The sequence below is a fragment of the Pleurodeles waltl genome, chromosome 6 (genome assembly GCF_031143425.1).
Source record: "Pleurodeles waltl isolate 20211129_DDA chromosome 6, aPleWal1.hap1.20221129, whole genome shotgun sequence".
Lineage (NCBI taxonomy): Eukaryota > Metazoa > Chordata > Amphibia > Caudata > Salamandridae > Pleurodeles > Pleurodeles waltl.
In genome coordinates this window covers 41,761,766-41,778,836 of record NC_090445.1, presented here as the reverse complement: position 1 = coordinate 41,778,836, position 17,071 = coordinate 41,761,766, and the positions used below count along the sequence as shown (strand labels likewise).

Here is a 17,071-nt window from a genome sequence, read left to right as displayed (position 1 = left end):
AATGATGAGGAAGTTTCTATTTAAGTAGGACCTGCCCTTTTGTCCACTCCCGAGTGCTACTTCAGGAAGGATGATCCTTCACACTTCATTGTTCCCATATGAGGGACACTTCTGCTCGGAGCCAGGAACATCACTGCTTGCTGTAACAGCCATCACCTTGCACTAAGGATTTGTCTACATTAGGCTGCGAAGTGGCATTTGAGAGGGAAACATCTCAAGCCTGTGGATTCACTGTCCAATGTTCCACGACCTTACACAGCGGATGCACATTCCCTGTTCGGAAAATGAATATGAGAGTGGGCCCAACCATCCCACACTTTGTTACAATTACATCTCCTTTTTGACTAGGGATGAGAGTACTCGAAGAGCTATTTTTACGACCAGGGCTGGTACTCGCATGTCAGCCAGTATCCCATAGATGAGCGAAAAACCAGCTGAAGTCTAGAATGTACTCTAGTGCCCAAAAGCCCAGCTGCCTGCTCAGAGGGAAGGAGAGTGCGTGGCCCTGCGGGAGGTGAGACTGGCCAGGAGCAGAAGCCCCGCCATGTTCCCGGCGTTTGGAGCACCAAGAAGAAGCAAGCTGCTAAGTGGGAGCATCGCCGGTACTAAGCGGAGTTGTAAGGGGACACGCCTGGCCTCCTAGAACAGGGTTCATGTCTTGAAGCATGTAAAACTAAACAGGGTGTCATCCGGCACCCCTGCAGCATGCATACAGGTCTGCTGCTGCTGTCGACATGGGAGTACTCCTCCAAGAAACCACAATCAGTGCTGACGTGAAAGACCTGACCCCAACCCAGATGACACAACTGCCACAGACACAAAGCCATTTATCTGGACCGGTTGTGTTGAGCCTCAGCAGTTCCAGTAGCAAGCGTGACCCCCACCGCAGTTGAGGGGTGCTGAAGGAAACGCTGACAATGTGATCACGATGAAAGATGGTCACAAAGCACATAAGAGCTGAAGTATGTTTGTTGCAAGAGGTTACAAAGCTACACATTGATACTTTGGGACCCACTGCATAAGGGCACCCAAGACATAATGTTCCACTTTGTTATGTACACTTTACATTACTTTTTAATATTGTTTCACGTTGTTTATTTTTCATTTTGAAGGTTCCAAGGGACGGTGAAAAGCTATTATAGTCACGGTTTCACCTTGTTCAGTGTATATTTTTTAAAGTCACAGTAACTCACTGATACTACAAAGGAAAAAGCATCTACTGAAAGGGGATGTAAAGAGAGTTGGGTTTGGTCCTGAAGCAAACCCCAGGACCCTTTAGTAAGCCACTGATGTTCTGGCTAAAATATACTGAGCTCACAGCAGGGTCAAAGTACTGCCCTGCGGTTTTTATTTTTAAACAAACTCACTAGATACAAGAGTAAAACATTTGTCAAATAACAGCTAGTTTTATCTTCTTTATATGTTCCCATTTTGTTACCATTTAAGACACTTCACGTTTGGATGGACTGTTTCGTGCATGGTGTACAGCAGTGGCTCCCAAACTTTTTTGATCCCCGGCTCCTTTGACCTATTGGCCGTGTTGGCCACGGCTCCCCGTTACGTTACTTTTTTTGGTGGGTGGGGGAACGTAATCCCAGCCTGTACCTGTACCTACACTATTTACCGTTTGTCTTCTTTATTCTCTCCTTCACGTTGCTGAAAACCATTTATTGGAAACAATTTTTGTTACAGGGATATTATTAATGGTACTTTGGCGCCCTCCGCTGGTCAGAATAATTAATGCAGGGTGTTTTTTTCCAATACCACGAGGAAAAGCTACCGATTCAAAGCACCTCCGAGTGGTTTCCAGACTGTGTGCGGCGCCCCTGGCTAGTTTTGACGGCGCACCAGGGAGCCGCAGCGCACAGGTTGGGAACCACTGGTGTACAGTTATGTTCTCTAATCTGGAGTGCCCAGAAATGTATCTGGTAACCAGGTTTTGATTTTGGTCCTAGCCTCACACTAATCTAATGTGTGTGAAGAGGCCTCTTGGCATGATTGAGGTCCTTGATCAGTACTGTAACTTGGATGGGCGTGCCATCACAGTGGACTACTGACCTTGTCATGGGCATAGAGTGGTGGTGGCAGCATAGCGAGTTTTGTTAATCTATAACTGTGGAGGAGTGTGGCACCATGGTTAGAGCGGCAGACCCTAATGCAGAGATCTGGCCCAGGACCAGGGTTCAATTCCCTTGAACCAGATAATTCTTCCTTGGTGCCTCATCTAATTAATGGGTCCCACTCTGTAACTCTGGGCAATAGCTTGCTTAATCTCCACAACGGCCATCACAGCGCTTGGATGCCTGGCTTCACCCTGGGGCTGTCCAGGAGTGGGTGCTTCACAGGGAAAAGCCAGGAGGGATTCCACAGCGGTATGCGTACAGCGCCTTGAGACCCTAATGGGTGAGTAGTGCACTATACAAGTGCGAAGTTTACAGTTTAACTTTGACCATGCCTTTTTACACGTTTCACAGCAGTGCATGCCCTACTGGCCCACTAGTGTAAAGTTCTGCTTCTACATGCTAACCCACATCCTAACACTAACACACCAGGTGAGTGTCTGTAGGTGGCCTTCGTGGCACCTGCATAGTGTGTCTTATTGAACCAGAGGCTTGTGGGATCCATTCTGGATGCCCCAAGCCTGGACTTGTGAGCAAAATGGAGGAGTGTGTTTTCCCAGACAGTGAAAAAGGACTGATGACGTTCCTGAAGCTGGAGGGAGGAGAACTTGACACTGAAGAGGGGCTCCTTTAGAAATTAAAAGAAGTCTTGTGATGACAGGCGATACTCCGTATTCCTGAAGAACTGCTGTTTGGTAGGTGGTAGGAGCGAAGGGCTGGACTCTTGAGCAATGTGAGGAGGGTCCCTATGATGAAGCCTGCTACCTAGGGGAGGGTGTGGGCCTTCCATCATTTATAGGTGAGGTTTTTACCGACTCCATTAACATCGCTAAAAATCCAGTAACCAGGTCATGGTTCTCTCTACGACCATTGTCCTCTACATTTTGTGACTCTGTCCCTTGCAAGAGTAGGCCCCGGATTTCCAGACTGTAGAGAACAAAGACCTTTCCAGCAATGCAAAAACATGTTAGTTTCTGCCATTACTACCTCAACTAACTCGCTTACAACACTTTTAACAGAACCTTTCAACATAGGAGGCAATCTCAGAGCCTAAAGCTCGACAGCACCAAAGACTCTGGACCAAAAAGCCTGTGATCTCACACAAATCTACTCAGCATGGTCACGTTGGCACTTGCAGACTTAGCAGCACATACAATAGTTATTTGTAACAAGAGTTATTTGTTTCACAACATATGCTATGTAGCATGCAGCAGGAAAAGGATAAGGTACGGACGAAGGCTAGTTCTAATCAGAATGGGATTTTTTTTAAAAAGCAACTCAAATTCCAACTTTCTCAAGCCACTTGCTGCAAAGATCAGCAGTGTCTATGTAATCACGGAATAATCAACAGGGCTCAGCCGTCATCAAGATGTAACTGTGTCATCAATGTACAAACAACAGTTTGCAATCATCAAGAATAATCACAAATCTCAGCTGTCACCGACATCAAATTAAGGATCATAGAGAGCCACTGATAGACAATCAACAGCTTGAAACCATCACCATGTTTGAAGTGTAATACGTGTACAGTGACGCACAATAAAGAGATCACAACTGGAAAGAAATACCTGTTGGGACAATTTGAGATTTCCAGCTACAAACCAGAAAATATCAACCTAAGGTGGATACACCAATCTGGGCTCAGTGTTACCTTAGAACCTATACCACATACCTCTGTAAGATTTGTAAGACAATGACTACATTTCTTAGATTTACGATGCCCCAATCATCTGATTTTCCGACTCAGTAAACCGATTCCATCATGACAAACACTAAAAGAGTGTTCCTGAGTCGCTTGGCAGATTACTGCAAAGTGGACAAAATTGTGACAACAAACAGAGCAAGAGGAGTTTATGCCTTAACTGTGCACTGTGTAAGGTTCCAAGGGCCTACAAGGAGGGCAATCCTGGGCCACTGCATCCAGTTATCCAGACCTCACCTGGAATATAGTGTCCAGCTTCCATGGTCCACTATTAAATATCACAGGTAGATGTGAGGCCACACCTGAAGCATAACACGTAATTTGTTGGGCCTTAGCTGGTTACATGTGTCATGTTTCGGTGACCAGCTCTATTGCATTTTGCTCTGGAGGCATCACCTGGACCACTGTGTCCACTTCCAGAAGAGTCACCTGGAAAATACTGAGCTGCTAGCGAGGCCATAGCATGAATACTGTGACCGATGCTGGAGACCTCATTTGGAGCATTAAGCCCAGCACTGGAGGCCTTGTCTGGAATAATGTGTTCTGTTTTGGAAGCTAGAGCAGAAGTATTGTGTCCAGTTCTGAAGGCTGCAGCTGAAGTATTGCTTTTAATCTCGGAGGTCAAAGATGCAGAATCGGGAAAAGGTTAATGATTAACCCACAGGTTATACGAGGAGTCGTTCATCTAGACACCTGTAGACAGGCAGAAAGAGAAATGAAACTATTGGGGGAGGCTGTGTTTGTTTAATGAAATATATTCCCAGATCTACAGCCTGGTAGGGAAGAGGCTTTATATAAAAATAACAATATGTTAGTATTTTTCCACTGAAAGAGCAGCCTAGGAGACCAAACGAACTCAAAAGGGACCGAGAAAGACACGCAGATACATCGGGAGACCAAGTAAGGTCTATGTGTGAAGATTGCGCACAATACTCCCTTTCTTGCTGGTTAATCTGGGATTTGTTTGAACACTTATTCGTATTAATCACAAACTGTTTAGATTCATCTAAGTGCATGGCAGCACAAGCACAAGTACTCCTGACACCAAGATCCAGCAAAGTCGGCATGCCATTGGCTAGACCCCTGATGTCCTGTCACTCACAGATGTTTAACAAACTCGACACAATGTGACATAGGAACTTAGATCTATCTGTTAGAGGCTAAATGGACGAGCTCTTTAAGGAGAAGCATTGGAGAGTAATGTCAATAAAGGTTTACGAGAGACTACTTTGTGGACAGATATACAACCCCCCCGCCCCTTTTTTAACACAACACAACTGGCAAGGGTTACAATCAGATTGTATGTGCAGTATCCCTACCCAGATGTTGGTGATTTAAAGGACTGTGAAAGCAAGGACCTGGTGAAATATTAATATTGTGGCATGTCCAGGGCTGCCTTGCTTGGTATCAGTGTCCCTTGCCCATGCTCCCCTGCTATCTTTTATGTAATTTGGTCCCACTGTGAGAGTCTCTTCGACTTTAAGTAAATGTTCATGTGGAAGAGAAAACACACAAAAACCAATCTATGTCCTTAGCAAAGACAGAAGCCCATCCAACATGCTAATCCAGCGATCAGGCTTTCTGTGATCAACCACAGCACATGCCATTAGGAGATTCGGCAGCATAGGCAGGCAAAGGTTATTACTATCAGCTGTTCATATCAGATCGTCCATCACTTGAAGCTTGTCGGTCTCTTTGCTATGCCTTGGAGGAACATCTGCTTGAACATACTCAAGAGATTGTGGCAGTCTATTGGCTAGAAACCGGGAACCTGCCGTCTGCTTTATCAATAATATTGCCTGAAATCTGGCGACTAGTAACAGAGTGAACGTTACAGGGGATAGTTGGACCAAACTTTTTATTTTTGTATTTACAAAAGCAGAGAAATTAAGAGCTTAGCCAGAATATCATGCATTTGCACTTCAGAAGTAAAGTCTGGAAAACGGATGAGAGCAACTTCACTCACATCTGTAACTGTTTGATGCGAAAACATTTAACTGAACCAGTCATCCATTCTGGCAACCAAAGCAGGTATGCAGGCAAGGATCTTCAAATAAGTTTGACTTTAGTACTGTGTGGTTGATTTTGGCTTAATCAAAACAGTTTAGCATAAAATAACCCTAGCAGGTCTGGTTGAGAAAAATATTGGCCAACAGTTAATATTTAGATAAACATTAGTAATAAGGTGCAACATATCCCCTCGAATATCAGTGTGTGAAGAAACATGCTCACTGAAATGCAATGCAGTCAATAGGTTGAGCAATCTACCAAGTAACTCGTGGGAAGATGGAAACCTAAAGAAAAAACAATAAAACTACCAAAATCTCCAACTAGTGCACCAGTTTTGTACAATTTAATCTTGCTACTGACATTTTTCATCTGGTACTTATGGAACTATGATACTTTCTCAGGTTAACTATTCCATGTCCGGCCGCAGTTCAAAGATCTCCTGTGACCTAATCAGCTACTGCAAAGTGCAGCATTGTAACTGCCCACTCAGACCTCTGGTCAATAACAAGAATCCACCAGTGGAAGTTTGCAGAAGGCGGCCAAGTTTATAGTCATTTCCTGAAGTGCTACCACCATTTACTGCTGCAACCTTGGTCTATGGGGAAAAGGCCCCATCCTACTACAGTGGGATCTTCCAGAAAGCCTGTGTAAATGGGACACCTTCTCAGCCCAGAAGCCGTTCCACCCTGCGTGATGTGACTCACCTGGTTGATGAAGTCCAGCATGGTTTTGAACTCAGCAGGACTGTCGAAGAGCCCGTGCACAATGATGACTGGCTTGTACCCCGACACTGGCAGCTCCGACAGGGCAGACAGCAGCAGCAGCACCAGGGGGGCTACAGAGAGAGCCCAGGAAAGGCGCATGGAGCAGACCTGGCAACCCATCCTGTCCCCAGCAGCCGACAACCTGCGAGCAAGAAGAAGACGGCAAATATTAGACAGGCCTAAGGGAAAAGGAGAACAAGCACAAGTATGCAGCAGAGGTTAGAGGTCCATAACGTAGCCTCGCCTGTTATAGTGTGGAGGAACTAAAGTTTTTTGCCAAAATATTTTAAGTTATTTCGATCAGATCCCAGTTACAACTGGGAGCATTAGGAGGTAAGATTTCAGTTGCCACACTTGAAAACCTTGCCTGGCAAACACCAATGCAAAAATAAACAATCTATAAACTTAAAGCAGCAGCCAATGTTTAACCTAGAACTGACGGAGATTGTGTAGCATTATGGAGAGGAAAGGTGGTAAGAAGCACACAAGGGAAGACTACGCTGGAGGAAGGAGACGCTTTATAAAATCTTGCTGTCAGCAAGCCATGCTGCTAGTTCCTGCTTTTACGCATGGGGCGTTGGCACCTTGAGGGAACACAATGTCAGTACATTAACTCTCTCAGCATTAGTAGAGGCCTGCAGATGGAATGTGTGTGTAGAAGCCCAGCGTTTCTTGTTATGGAGTGCATAATAAATATGTTAAACCGATTTCTCACCCACGCCTTCGAGGCACTACATAACACTGGCCCAGTATACCTCATCAATTGCATCTGCTTTCACAAACCTTCCAGATACCTCGGCTAATCCAGACTCCTACGTGCACACATCCCACTAATACAGAAAAGTGCACACATCCCACTAATACAGAAAAGTGCACACATCCCACTAATACAGAAAACCAGATCCAGCTGTTGAGCCTTCTGGTATCTCACTCCTACAGCATGCGAACACATAAGAGTCTCCTCCTCTCTTCTCGGTCGTACACATAAGAGTCTCCTCCTCTCTTCTCGGTCGTACACATAAGAGTCTCCTCCTCACTTCTTGAATTCCGTAAGAATCTGAAGACCGGGCGTTTTGAACAGTCCCACTAGGCCCTAGGTGTGCTTAGGCTCACACCTGCTTAGCACCAGGATACCCTCCCGGGCATAGTGTACGCTACAAATCTGCACAATGTAACATTTGTGAGTGGTCCCAATTTTGACAGGTAGTGTGGCATATTTGGTCATTCAAGGAGTAGCGGGCAGTACTGACGTCTCCTGGTTCCACAATCAACTGATTGGAATAACAATCACATCAGAAAAGAGATGCCTCTCAAAATGCAAATGTAAAGTGAATGGAGTTCTTAGTACAAATCACCTGCAGCAGGGTCCCACAACCAACATGTCCGCCAAGGCTATCTGTGGCCTGCCTCTCTCTAGGGCACCGAGCACACAATGGGTTTTAATTTGCAAGTGGACTAACCCACTCGCCCTTAAGGTGTGTATGCTCTCGCCATGGGGGCGGGGGCGACCAGAGGTCTTCTTTAGGGATCCCCGTTACTGAACTTTCCCCCTTCAAGAGGAAGGGTACTACCCAAAATAACCATACCCTAATAGAAAGCTTGAACTCAAAGCATATTACCCAGATACTGTTCCACTTTGCACACGTTCTGTACAGTACATACAGAGCCAACCCACCCTCTGTGGGCAACTGCACAAACTCCATCATTGAGCAGTTCATAGATAACATACATGTATTCACCTGACACTTATGCGTCAAACATGCTGACACCCTGGGCCTCCCAAGACGCCCAACCTGCGTCTTACAGTTGCTATGGAAAACGCTAACCTTCTCTAGGCACTGCACTATAGCACTGGCACCTATGGGACCAACAGGAATCAGACATATGGGTACTCCAGCAATCTGTATGGGTTAATACCTGTGACCCGGCATAGAGGGCATGTACTCATCTAGTGTGTATTAAGAACAAGGGTGACCCCAATATTTAAGACAACCTGGGGTAATGTAATATATCATGAAAAACAATGGTTCCCTTGGACATCAGTACCAGTAGAAAAAACAACACATTCTTCAATAATTGAAGACAGAACAATAACAACTGTCCAACGTAAAGAATAAGCAGGCAGGCGATAAATACCGTAGTGAATTTTTTTTTATTTCATTGCATACTTTTAGTGTTTTAACGAAGATCCAGCGCTCACACTCTAGTGAAGAGGGGTGCAGTGGTAGGTGATAAGGGAGCAAGAAAGAACGTGCATAGCAAATGAAAAAGATACAGTACTCCTAAAAATTACTTAATGCAATATATAGGAATCTATATAGGTCTCTTGTCAACGGCGTTTCGACCTCTGGTAATATGAGGTCCTCATAAGGGATCATGAGCACCCGACATCTTGGAGGTCATCCAGGAGGGTGCTACCTTCCGGAAACAGAAGGACAGGGCATCCGAGTCAGCCCTAATGGTGAATTTTACACCTAGATTGGACTGGCGGTGGTAAAACCCTAATGAACAGGCAGAATAATGTAAAGAAGCATACTCAGAAGTTGAGTCAACTTTCTTGGGACTTTAGGCTTCTTCATACAAGCCCTTTTCTAAGGCAGACAAGATGACTCTGCAGCAAATGGGAAAACTGACATCATAAAGTCCTCTCACTCATGAACACCCACAACCAGCAAACAAAAGTTCAGAGCTCAATAACAGGGAGACAACTAGTTCAGGAAGATACAAGCATCTACAGGGCAAGGGATGAGCAAAACCACATGCTGGCAGGGCACTTGCAATCTGCAGATACCATAGAACAGCAGGAGACAGTTAGTTTCAAGGGCATATAGCACTAGCAGAACTCGCCTATGCAGGAGCTATTGGCTTTGCCAATGTGCTTCAGCCATATTGTTCACCAGCGTGGCTGCTGTTCAGCATGGCTAAGAGGAGAGTGGCAAAGAGTGGAGTAGGGTGGAGTGGCAGAGATTGTCATGTATTGGAGTGCCATAGTGTGGAGTCGCATATAGTGACATACCCTGGAGTGGCGTAGAGTGGACTTGTGTAGAGCATTGCAGGATATAGTAATGTAGAGTGCATTGGCATTTAATTCAGTGGCATACAATATAGCTTAGTAGAATGTAGTGGCACAGATTAGGAGCGAAGCATAGTAGAGTGCAATGGGCAGAGTCCAGTGGTGCAGAGTCCAGTGGCGTAGAGTTGAGGGATGCAAAGGGCAGTGGTGCAGAATAGAGCTGATCGGCATAGAGTGCAAAGGCATAGAGTTGAGTGTTACAGAGTAAAGTGAATTTCCATAAAGTGTATTAGCATAAAGTGCAGTGTTACATAGTGGTATACAGTACAGCGGACTTGTGTGGAGTAGATTGGTGTGGCCTGGCGTGGCGAAGAGTGCAGGGGGGTAGAGTACAGTGACAAAAAGTTCACTGGCATGGAGTAGAGTGGTACAGGGTAGCGTAGAGAGTCATAGCATGAAGTGGTATAGAGTTGAGTGGCACAGAGTGTAGTGGTTCAGTGGCATGGTGTAAAGTGGAGTGGTTCAGAGTACAGTGAAGTGGTGTAGTGTGGAGTATTCGTGGTGTGGTAGCACACTGCTATTACAGACAACACATTTTCAATTGAAATGACCATTACATTTGCACACTCATACAGTTTTCTTAATAGAACTATACAGTGTACCGACTAAGATGTGTGGAAATTGCATCACCTAGTTTAATGATTTGTTTTGATCATATTAAAATATTTGTTTCCAACACACTTCAGAAATAACAAAAACTGTTCTTCATTTGTACGTTCATAACTCTGATATACTTACATAGTTCATTTAAATATTGTCATGTGCCAGAAAAAAACTTCTTTCCTACTCCCGTCCAACAAGACACTCACATAAACAAACACCCTTAGAAGACAGCACTTGATTGACATTTGACCTCAGTCTTTGAATGCACAGAAAATATATAACAAAACAAGAAAAAGATTTAAATGCCTCTTAACATAAAGCAAGTTTGTGGAAGTATACAGAAGACATGATTTGGGCAAGGGAAGGAGAAACTCATCCCGGAGAGCCCAAAGCAAATAAATCCAGCAAGTGTGGGTTACAAATCACAAAGCCTATGGAAATCAATGAGCGGAATGCATTCACAGGTCACCTTTCTGAAAGTCCCCAAGAAGTCTTTAACAAACCAGACAGCTGTGCTGCGTGGTAGGCTGTGACCTAAAAAAGGTGGGATAAGAGGGACATATACCAGCAAGGAGATACACTGTGCAGAGACCAGAGAGTTTAATAAATGGACTGCAGGGAAAACATTTACAAAGCAACCTAAACAGTCTTTCTGTAGAGAAAAAGGATTGTGTACAGGAGGAATGCATATACACATATTAGGGAATGTAGAAAAACTGCCCCCTGTAGATATGATATGGCTGTGCACATAAGACCACGCGAAGGAGCCACGGAAGCGGATTCTGCTCTCTGTAGAGAGGAACAGGCTGGCTACATGAGGTCACGAGGAAAGACCCAGGTAGTGAAGTCAGCCCTCTGTAGATAGAACAAGGCTGTTTACTCGAGGCCACGAGAAGAAGTAAACAGCTCTCTGTAGAGCCCATAAGGCTGTGCACATGAGGCCACGAGAAGGAACCCCCAGACCCTGGCAGCGGAGACAGCTCTCTGTAAAGATGATAGGGCAGTGCACATGAGGCCACGAGAAGGAACCCACAGACCCTGGCAGCGGAGACAGCCCTCTGTAGAGATGATAGGGCAGTGTACGAGGCCACGAGAAGGGACGCACTAATCCAGGCAGTGGAGTCTGCCCTCTGTAGAGATGATAGGGATTGGCACATGAGGCCACGAGAAGGGGTAAACACAGATCTATGCAGCGGAGACTGCCCTCTGTAGAGATGATAGGGCTGCGTACATGAGGCCACGAGAAAGGGGAAACACCGACCCAGGCAGCGGAGTCTGCCCTCTATAGATATGATAGGGGGGTGTACATGAGGCCACGAGAAGGGGAAAACACAGATCTATACGGCGGAGACAGATCTCTGTAGAGATGATACGACTGTGCACATGAGGCCACGAGAAGGGACACACTGATCCAGGCAGCGGAGTGTGCCCTCTGTAGAGATGATAGGGCTGTGCACATGATGACACGAGAAGGGGTAAACACAGACCCATGCAGTGGAGTCTGCCCTCTATATGGATGATGGGGCTGTGTACATGAGGCCACGAGAAGGAACCCACAGACCCTGGCGGCGGAGACTGCCCTCTGTAGAGATGAAACGACTGGGCACATGAGGCCACGAGAAGGGACACACTGATCCAGGCAGCGGGGTCAGCCCTCTATGAAGATGATAGGGCTGGGTAAGGTCAAGGGAAGAGTTTACCACACACCAGGACAGAGAGCCTGCCCTCTGTAGGAATGGCACGGCTGTGTGTACGGGGAGGAGGGGGGCGGGGGGGGCGCAAAGACACATACCAGGCAGTGTGGGCTGCCGGTGGCCACAGAAATCGACCACCGAGATCTACTCTCCGTGAAAGTCACTTACGCCAAACTGAGCGAATTTTCCGATGTGGTTTGCGCCTTCCGTGCTCTCACAGGCTCGCCTTCTGTGCTCTCTCTAGCGCCCCCAAACCGTGCCCCTCATCAAGCCCCTTTTCTGCCCTCTCTTCGCCCGTGTACTTTTCACTGCCCCTGTGCTCTTGGCCTGCCCCGGTCCCCCCCCCCCCCCCCTCTGTTAACCCCTATACTTGTTTTGTCCCGGTGCTCCCAACCCCCTCCCGTGCCCTCGCCTCCTCCTGCCCTATTTTGTCCTCGCTCCCGCGCCCCTCTCAGTGCTCACCTGCCCTCGTGCCGGCCCGGAGCTCTCACCCGTCCCTTCTCTCCTCCCTCCTCTCGCCGGCTAGGAGCGCTCCTGCCGCCGCTCTCCCTTCCACCACCTCCCGCTGTTTGCTCTCCTCCCTCTTGTTTACTTCCCATTTAGAACCAACCGGCCGAGCGGCTGCCGGCAAGATGGTGCCCACCCCCTGACGTCACGTCCGGTCAGGCCCTGGCAACCGGCAAGGCGTCCGTAGCAACCGGGCACGCCGCAGGCCCCGGTGGCAGCGGAGTCTATGGACACAGAGCCACGTGCGCTCCGCTCCGGGCACCGTGCATGCCTGGTCTCCAGCTTTACCGGTGCAGCGGACCCACTGCCTGCCCTCGCTCAGATAGCGCCCCGGGGAAAATCCAATGTAGCCCCCCTTCTAGTGCCCCCCCCCTTGATGTCACACCAGTACTCACCTTTACACCTCTGCCTCTTGTGAAAACTGTGTCTAATAGGTGTTACCGTGACACATAAGTAATGGGCGCCGTGACACTCCCGGGAACAGCTGTGCGCTAAATAAGAACCTCGCATTCATTCAGTCACTTTTGTGCTAAGCTTTCTGGCAGAATGAATGCTCCGCTCTCTGACACTCTTGTATGTTGTACCCATTATATATGGGTAGTGCCATGCAGGGGCGGCTCCTTCGCTATGGTGTGCTATAGTTTTATTTTTCTGCTTCTGGCACAGCAGAGCAGGAAGGGGCAGGGCCGCGCTGTGGGAGGGGGGAAGAGGGGAGAGTGCATGAGGTACACATGTCTTTGGCTGGCAGTCTGAGGCCATCCAAACACACATGCACACTTAAGTTTCTCCAACCCGGCTGCATACACAGCCCGGCTGGAGAAATTGCACAGACCCCCAGGCTTGTGTCTGAGCGGCAGTGACTGTTGCTCGGTATAGCATGTAAGCAGCGCCAGAATTGCAGGAGAGCCTGTGATGGTAAGAGGATCGAGGCAGCAGGTGGCAGCAGTGGCGACGGAAAGAGGTAGGTTAATTTTGTATTCCCTCCCAGCCCCCCACCATCCCAGTTCTTTTCTCCCGCGCTCCTCCCCTTGAGATTCGCGTCAGCCATCACATTCTGAGAATAACCGTGTGCTTTATAACTAACATTCATTCATGAATAAACTATTAATTGCCCCTAATGTAATTGTAATCCCTATCTTTATCAGATTCCCTAGCAGTAGAAGTTGTTGAGCGAGCCTGCCTCAGAAAGGGGACTTCGTTGAGGGATGGACTGCCCTAGCTAGAAAGCTCGTATTCATCTTCCTTATAACCTTCTTTTGCTCTGACCTCTGGGTGCAATAATTTGAAGACTTAAAAACAGTGCTTTAAATGCATAGGTATTGTCCGGTACTGAACACCTACACATTTTTAATTTGAAAGGGAGAGCACAGCACTTCTCAGCACTGCAGCAATACGTTTAATTAGAACGTACCAACACTTCCCAGGAGCAAACAGGTACTCTAAATAGTAATTACCTGCACTTCTATATTTCCATTTAAAACATTGCATAAATATATTCACCTTTCCATATGCACTCCTTGGTAGACGCCACTAAATGCGCCCGAAAAGTTTTGTAATGCTGATGTATAGCCATTTTTGTCTTTTACCTCCTTATTCTTGTTCTCTGTTCCTCTTTCCGTCTCACCCTCATCCACTCTGTCATCACCACTTACCCCTGTGTCTTTTTTCTCTGATTTCCCTTCCTTTTTGGCATTCTAATTTCTTCCTGTGGAATTCAGTACACATTCTTTTCACATACTGATGGCAACTGCAGCAGACATGAGGGGTGGTACATGGGATGATATCACAGGTTAGGGAAGTGGAAATCTGATTACTATGTGTGCTATGTACGACCCATGTGATCCTTGGATTAAAGAAGTACCTGTTTTAAATGTTCGTCTGTTGCTGTTTGTTATTATAGGTTGTGGGTCCCAGGTGAGACCATATTGAGATTTGTATTTACTGCCACTCCTTCATAAAGTGGGCGGCATATCAGAGGGAGAGAAGGAAATCTGGACAGCAGCTTGGCTACGATAACTGTAGTTTCCAAGTTAAATGGGTTGGGAAAAGGGGGCATGCATTGGCATGAGTTATTGCCAAGGCCACTGGAATTATTCAATTATGCAGATGCTGAGTTTTCCGCACAAGTATAGATTTGCTACATTTGCCACATAATCCATCATCTGCAGCAAAATATGCAGAATTTAACAGTGTTACCAAGTTTTAAAAAATTATGAAATAATGAAGTAATACTATTACAAAATAGGCCACATTATGCCGCATAATTTGGTTTTCTTGCAGCATAATTTATTCAACCCTGCCACATAGTTTGGTTCTCTTCAGCCACATAATTCCAGTGGCCCTGGTTATTGCAAAAGTTGAATGCTCTGTCAAGTAGCTGTTATTGTCCAAATGCGCTGTTGATACACCTAGGGGAGAATGGTGTGGTGAAAATGAAAGGCTTGGCACTGCTAAAGTGCATTAAAGGATATTTACTGGAGTAAAGAGGGCGTGGATGGGTACTTTCATCTTGTGGACAAGTTTCTAGCCAGAAGAGAGTGGCATGACACGAGGAAACCAGGGGCAATTGATAGCGTGCTTTGGAAGGTCAATAGGGAAATGCACACGTTTTGCAAAGAGGAAGGTATTTTTAGGGTTGAGATACCAGATATTAAGTTTGAGATCGAAGTTTTTTGAGACAATGGGGTTCGTTTGTCTGTTACTGGCATGGAGTTGTACTTGCTTCAGTTGAGAAGTGTGCTGGGCGCATTGGTGGGAGTGAATTTGTAGTTTGGGAGGGGCGGGGGGATAGTGACATAGAAGGGTTTTTCTGGTGGCATTTTCCAAGAGGAATTTGCAGGACTCGAACCAAGATTGCGTATGTGGAGCAAGGCAAGAGGTCAAGGAGATGGAAAGTCAAGAGTAGGATATCAACTGGACTATATGTTGGGGTGTTTTGGATTAATTGAAGCTTGTAGTCATGAGTGTGTGTCTTTGTAGAGGGGAATGTTTAAGGACTTTTTGGGGAAAGGGAGAGGTGTAGGTTATTGACATGTTTATTGAGGCTGTGGTTAGTTTGTACTGGCAAGGGCCAGTTACCTAATTGTATGCACCTGTCTCATTAAAGCAATCTTTTTCTCATAATTTTCACTCTGTGGTTTCTGGATGCTCTGTGCCGCCTGATGAGCGCTTGGGGGGCAGGCAGGGGCTACATGGGAGTGCTATCCCAAAGGTGTTTCGGGTGGGTGATGTGGTCAGGACAGGGCATCATTGGTCAGTTGGTAGGGATGTGCAGAGCCTGGGCTTCAAAGGGGTGGGTAGTTAATACTGACTGCTTCTTTTTTCACATAGATGGGAGGCATGTCTGTCTTGTGGCAGCAAGTTTTTCCCTCCCCACTTCCCCTTAGAGAGGCGGTTTCCTGGGTGTTTTTCCTACTTGGAATTATTTTGGGCTATGTTGGTGAGGCAGTTGTGAGCAGTGTAGCTTTTATGGAGGTATTGTATACCGTGGGCAGGTGCAACAGGTATGGGTAGGCAGGTTCTGAGAGGAATTTGCAGGACTCAAAACCAAATTTGCTTACATGGAGCATCACACTGAGTGGCATGAGTGGGCGATCGGAAAGTCAAGAGTAGGATACTAGTTGCATACTATATGGAGATCTTTCAGGTGGATGGAACCTTGGAGTTATTAGAGTGTGTCTTTATAAAGAGGGGTGTTTAAGGACTTTTCAGGCGAGGGAGAACATGAGGGTTGTAGGTTATTGAAGAGTTTGGTGAGACCAGGGCTGTTTAGTCTGTAATGACAAAGTGCTAAGTGTTTGTTATCTGATTTTATGCACCTGTCTCACTAAAGCAGCCTTTTTTCACATAGCTTGGACTTGGTGGTTTCTGGGTGTTCTGCCCCACTCGATGAAGGTGGAGGGCTGGATCCTTCTGCTCTGGTTACACTTCCCCTCACACTATGAGATGTAGGTGTGTATTTATACATTTACAGAACAGAACTTTGTTTGCAGAAGTTCATTATAACCTCAGAAGGGAGGAACCTGTCTGCACACAGTCTGGTGTCTACAAATATTGTTCACTCTGCCATCACTAGAGAAGGGACAGAAGGGTACACAGGGTCAGAAGAGTGAGAAAGAGAATGACTGTACAAAGCTGACTCTTTATATGGTGGACCAAAATGAGGTACACTGTGCAAAGAGTCCAAGCAATCCCCAGAGGTATCACAGAGGCACAAATTACATCCCAAATGCTCTCTTTTTGGGGAGGGTAGTGGAGGAGTTAGGTATATCAAACGGTAGTGCTAAGTATGTAAGACACACACTCATGCAGCAACTGAGACACACACTCAATACAGAAATCCGACACCAGTTCATAAAAATAACACATAATTTTATGTAAACCTTGATACCAAGATCACCGGAGTCAGGTAAGTACATTTCGAGTTATGAATTTTTATAATTCTTAAAAGTAGACAGTGCATTTTCAGGAAGCTGCAATGCAATCCTATGGAGGAAAACAAATATGGTAATCCAAGTAGAGTACAACGCCTTACTGGACCGATCTCCTGGGCTTAAGGGGGTTTTGGGTCAAGGTCCAAGGTCCCGGTGCATCCGGGT

At 46.3% G+C, this 17,071-nt stretch overlaps 1 protein-coding gene across 1 annotated transcript in view; it reads right to left on the bottom strand.

Moving 5' to 3' along the window:
- The window catches only part of PPT2 (palmitoyl-protein thioesterase 2), a 104,889-nt gene extending 92,286 nt beyond the window's left edge, over window positions 1-12,603 (bottom strand). Inside the window, exons 1-2 of the mRNA XM_069237186.1 lie at window positions 12,429-12,603; window positions 6,537-6,738 (exon numbers count right to left, since the gene is read on the bottom strand). Of these exons, the coding sequence (XP_069093287.1) occupies window positions 6,537-6,738; window positions 12,429-12,565 (339 nt within the window). The 5' untranslated portion in view covers window positions 12,566-12,603. The remainder of the gene's footprint in view (window positions 1-6,536; window positions 6,739-12,428) is intronic.
- Window positions 12,604-17,071: the final 4,468 nt, after the last annotated feature.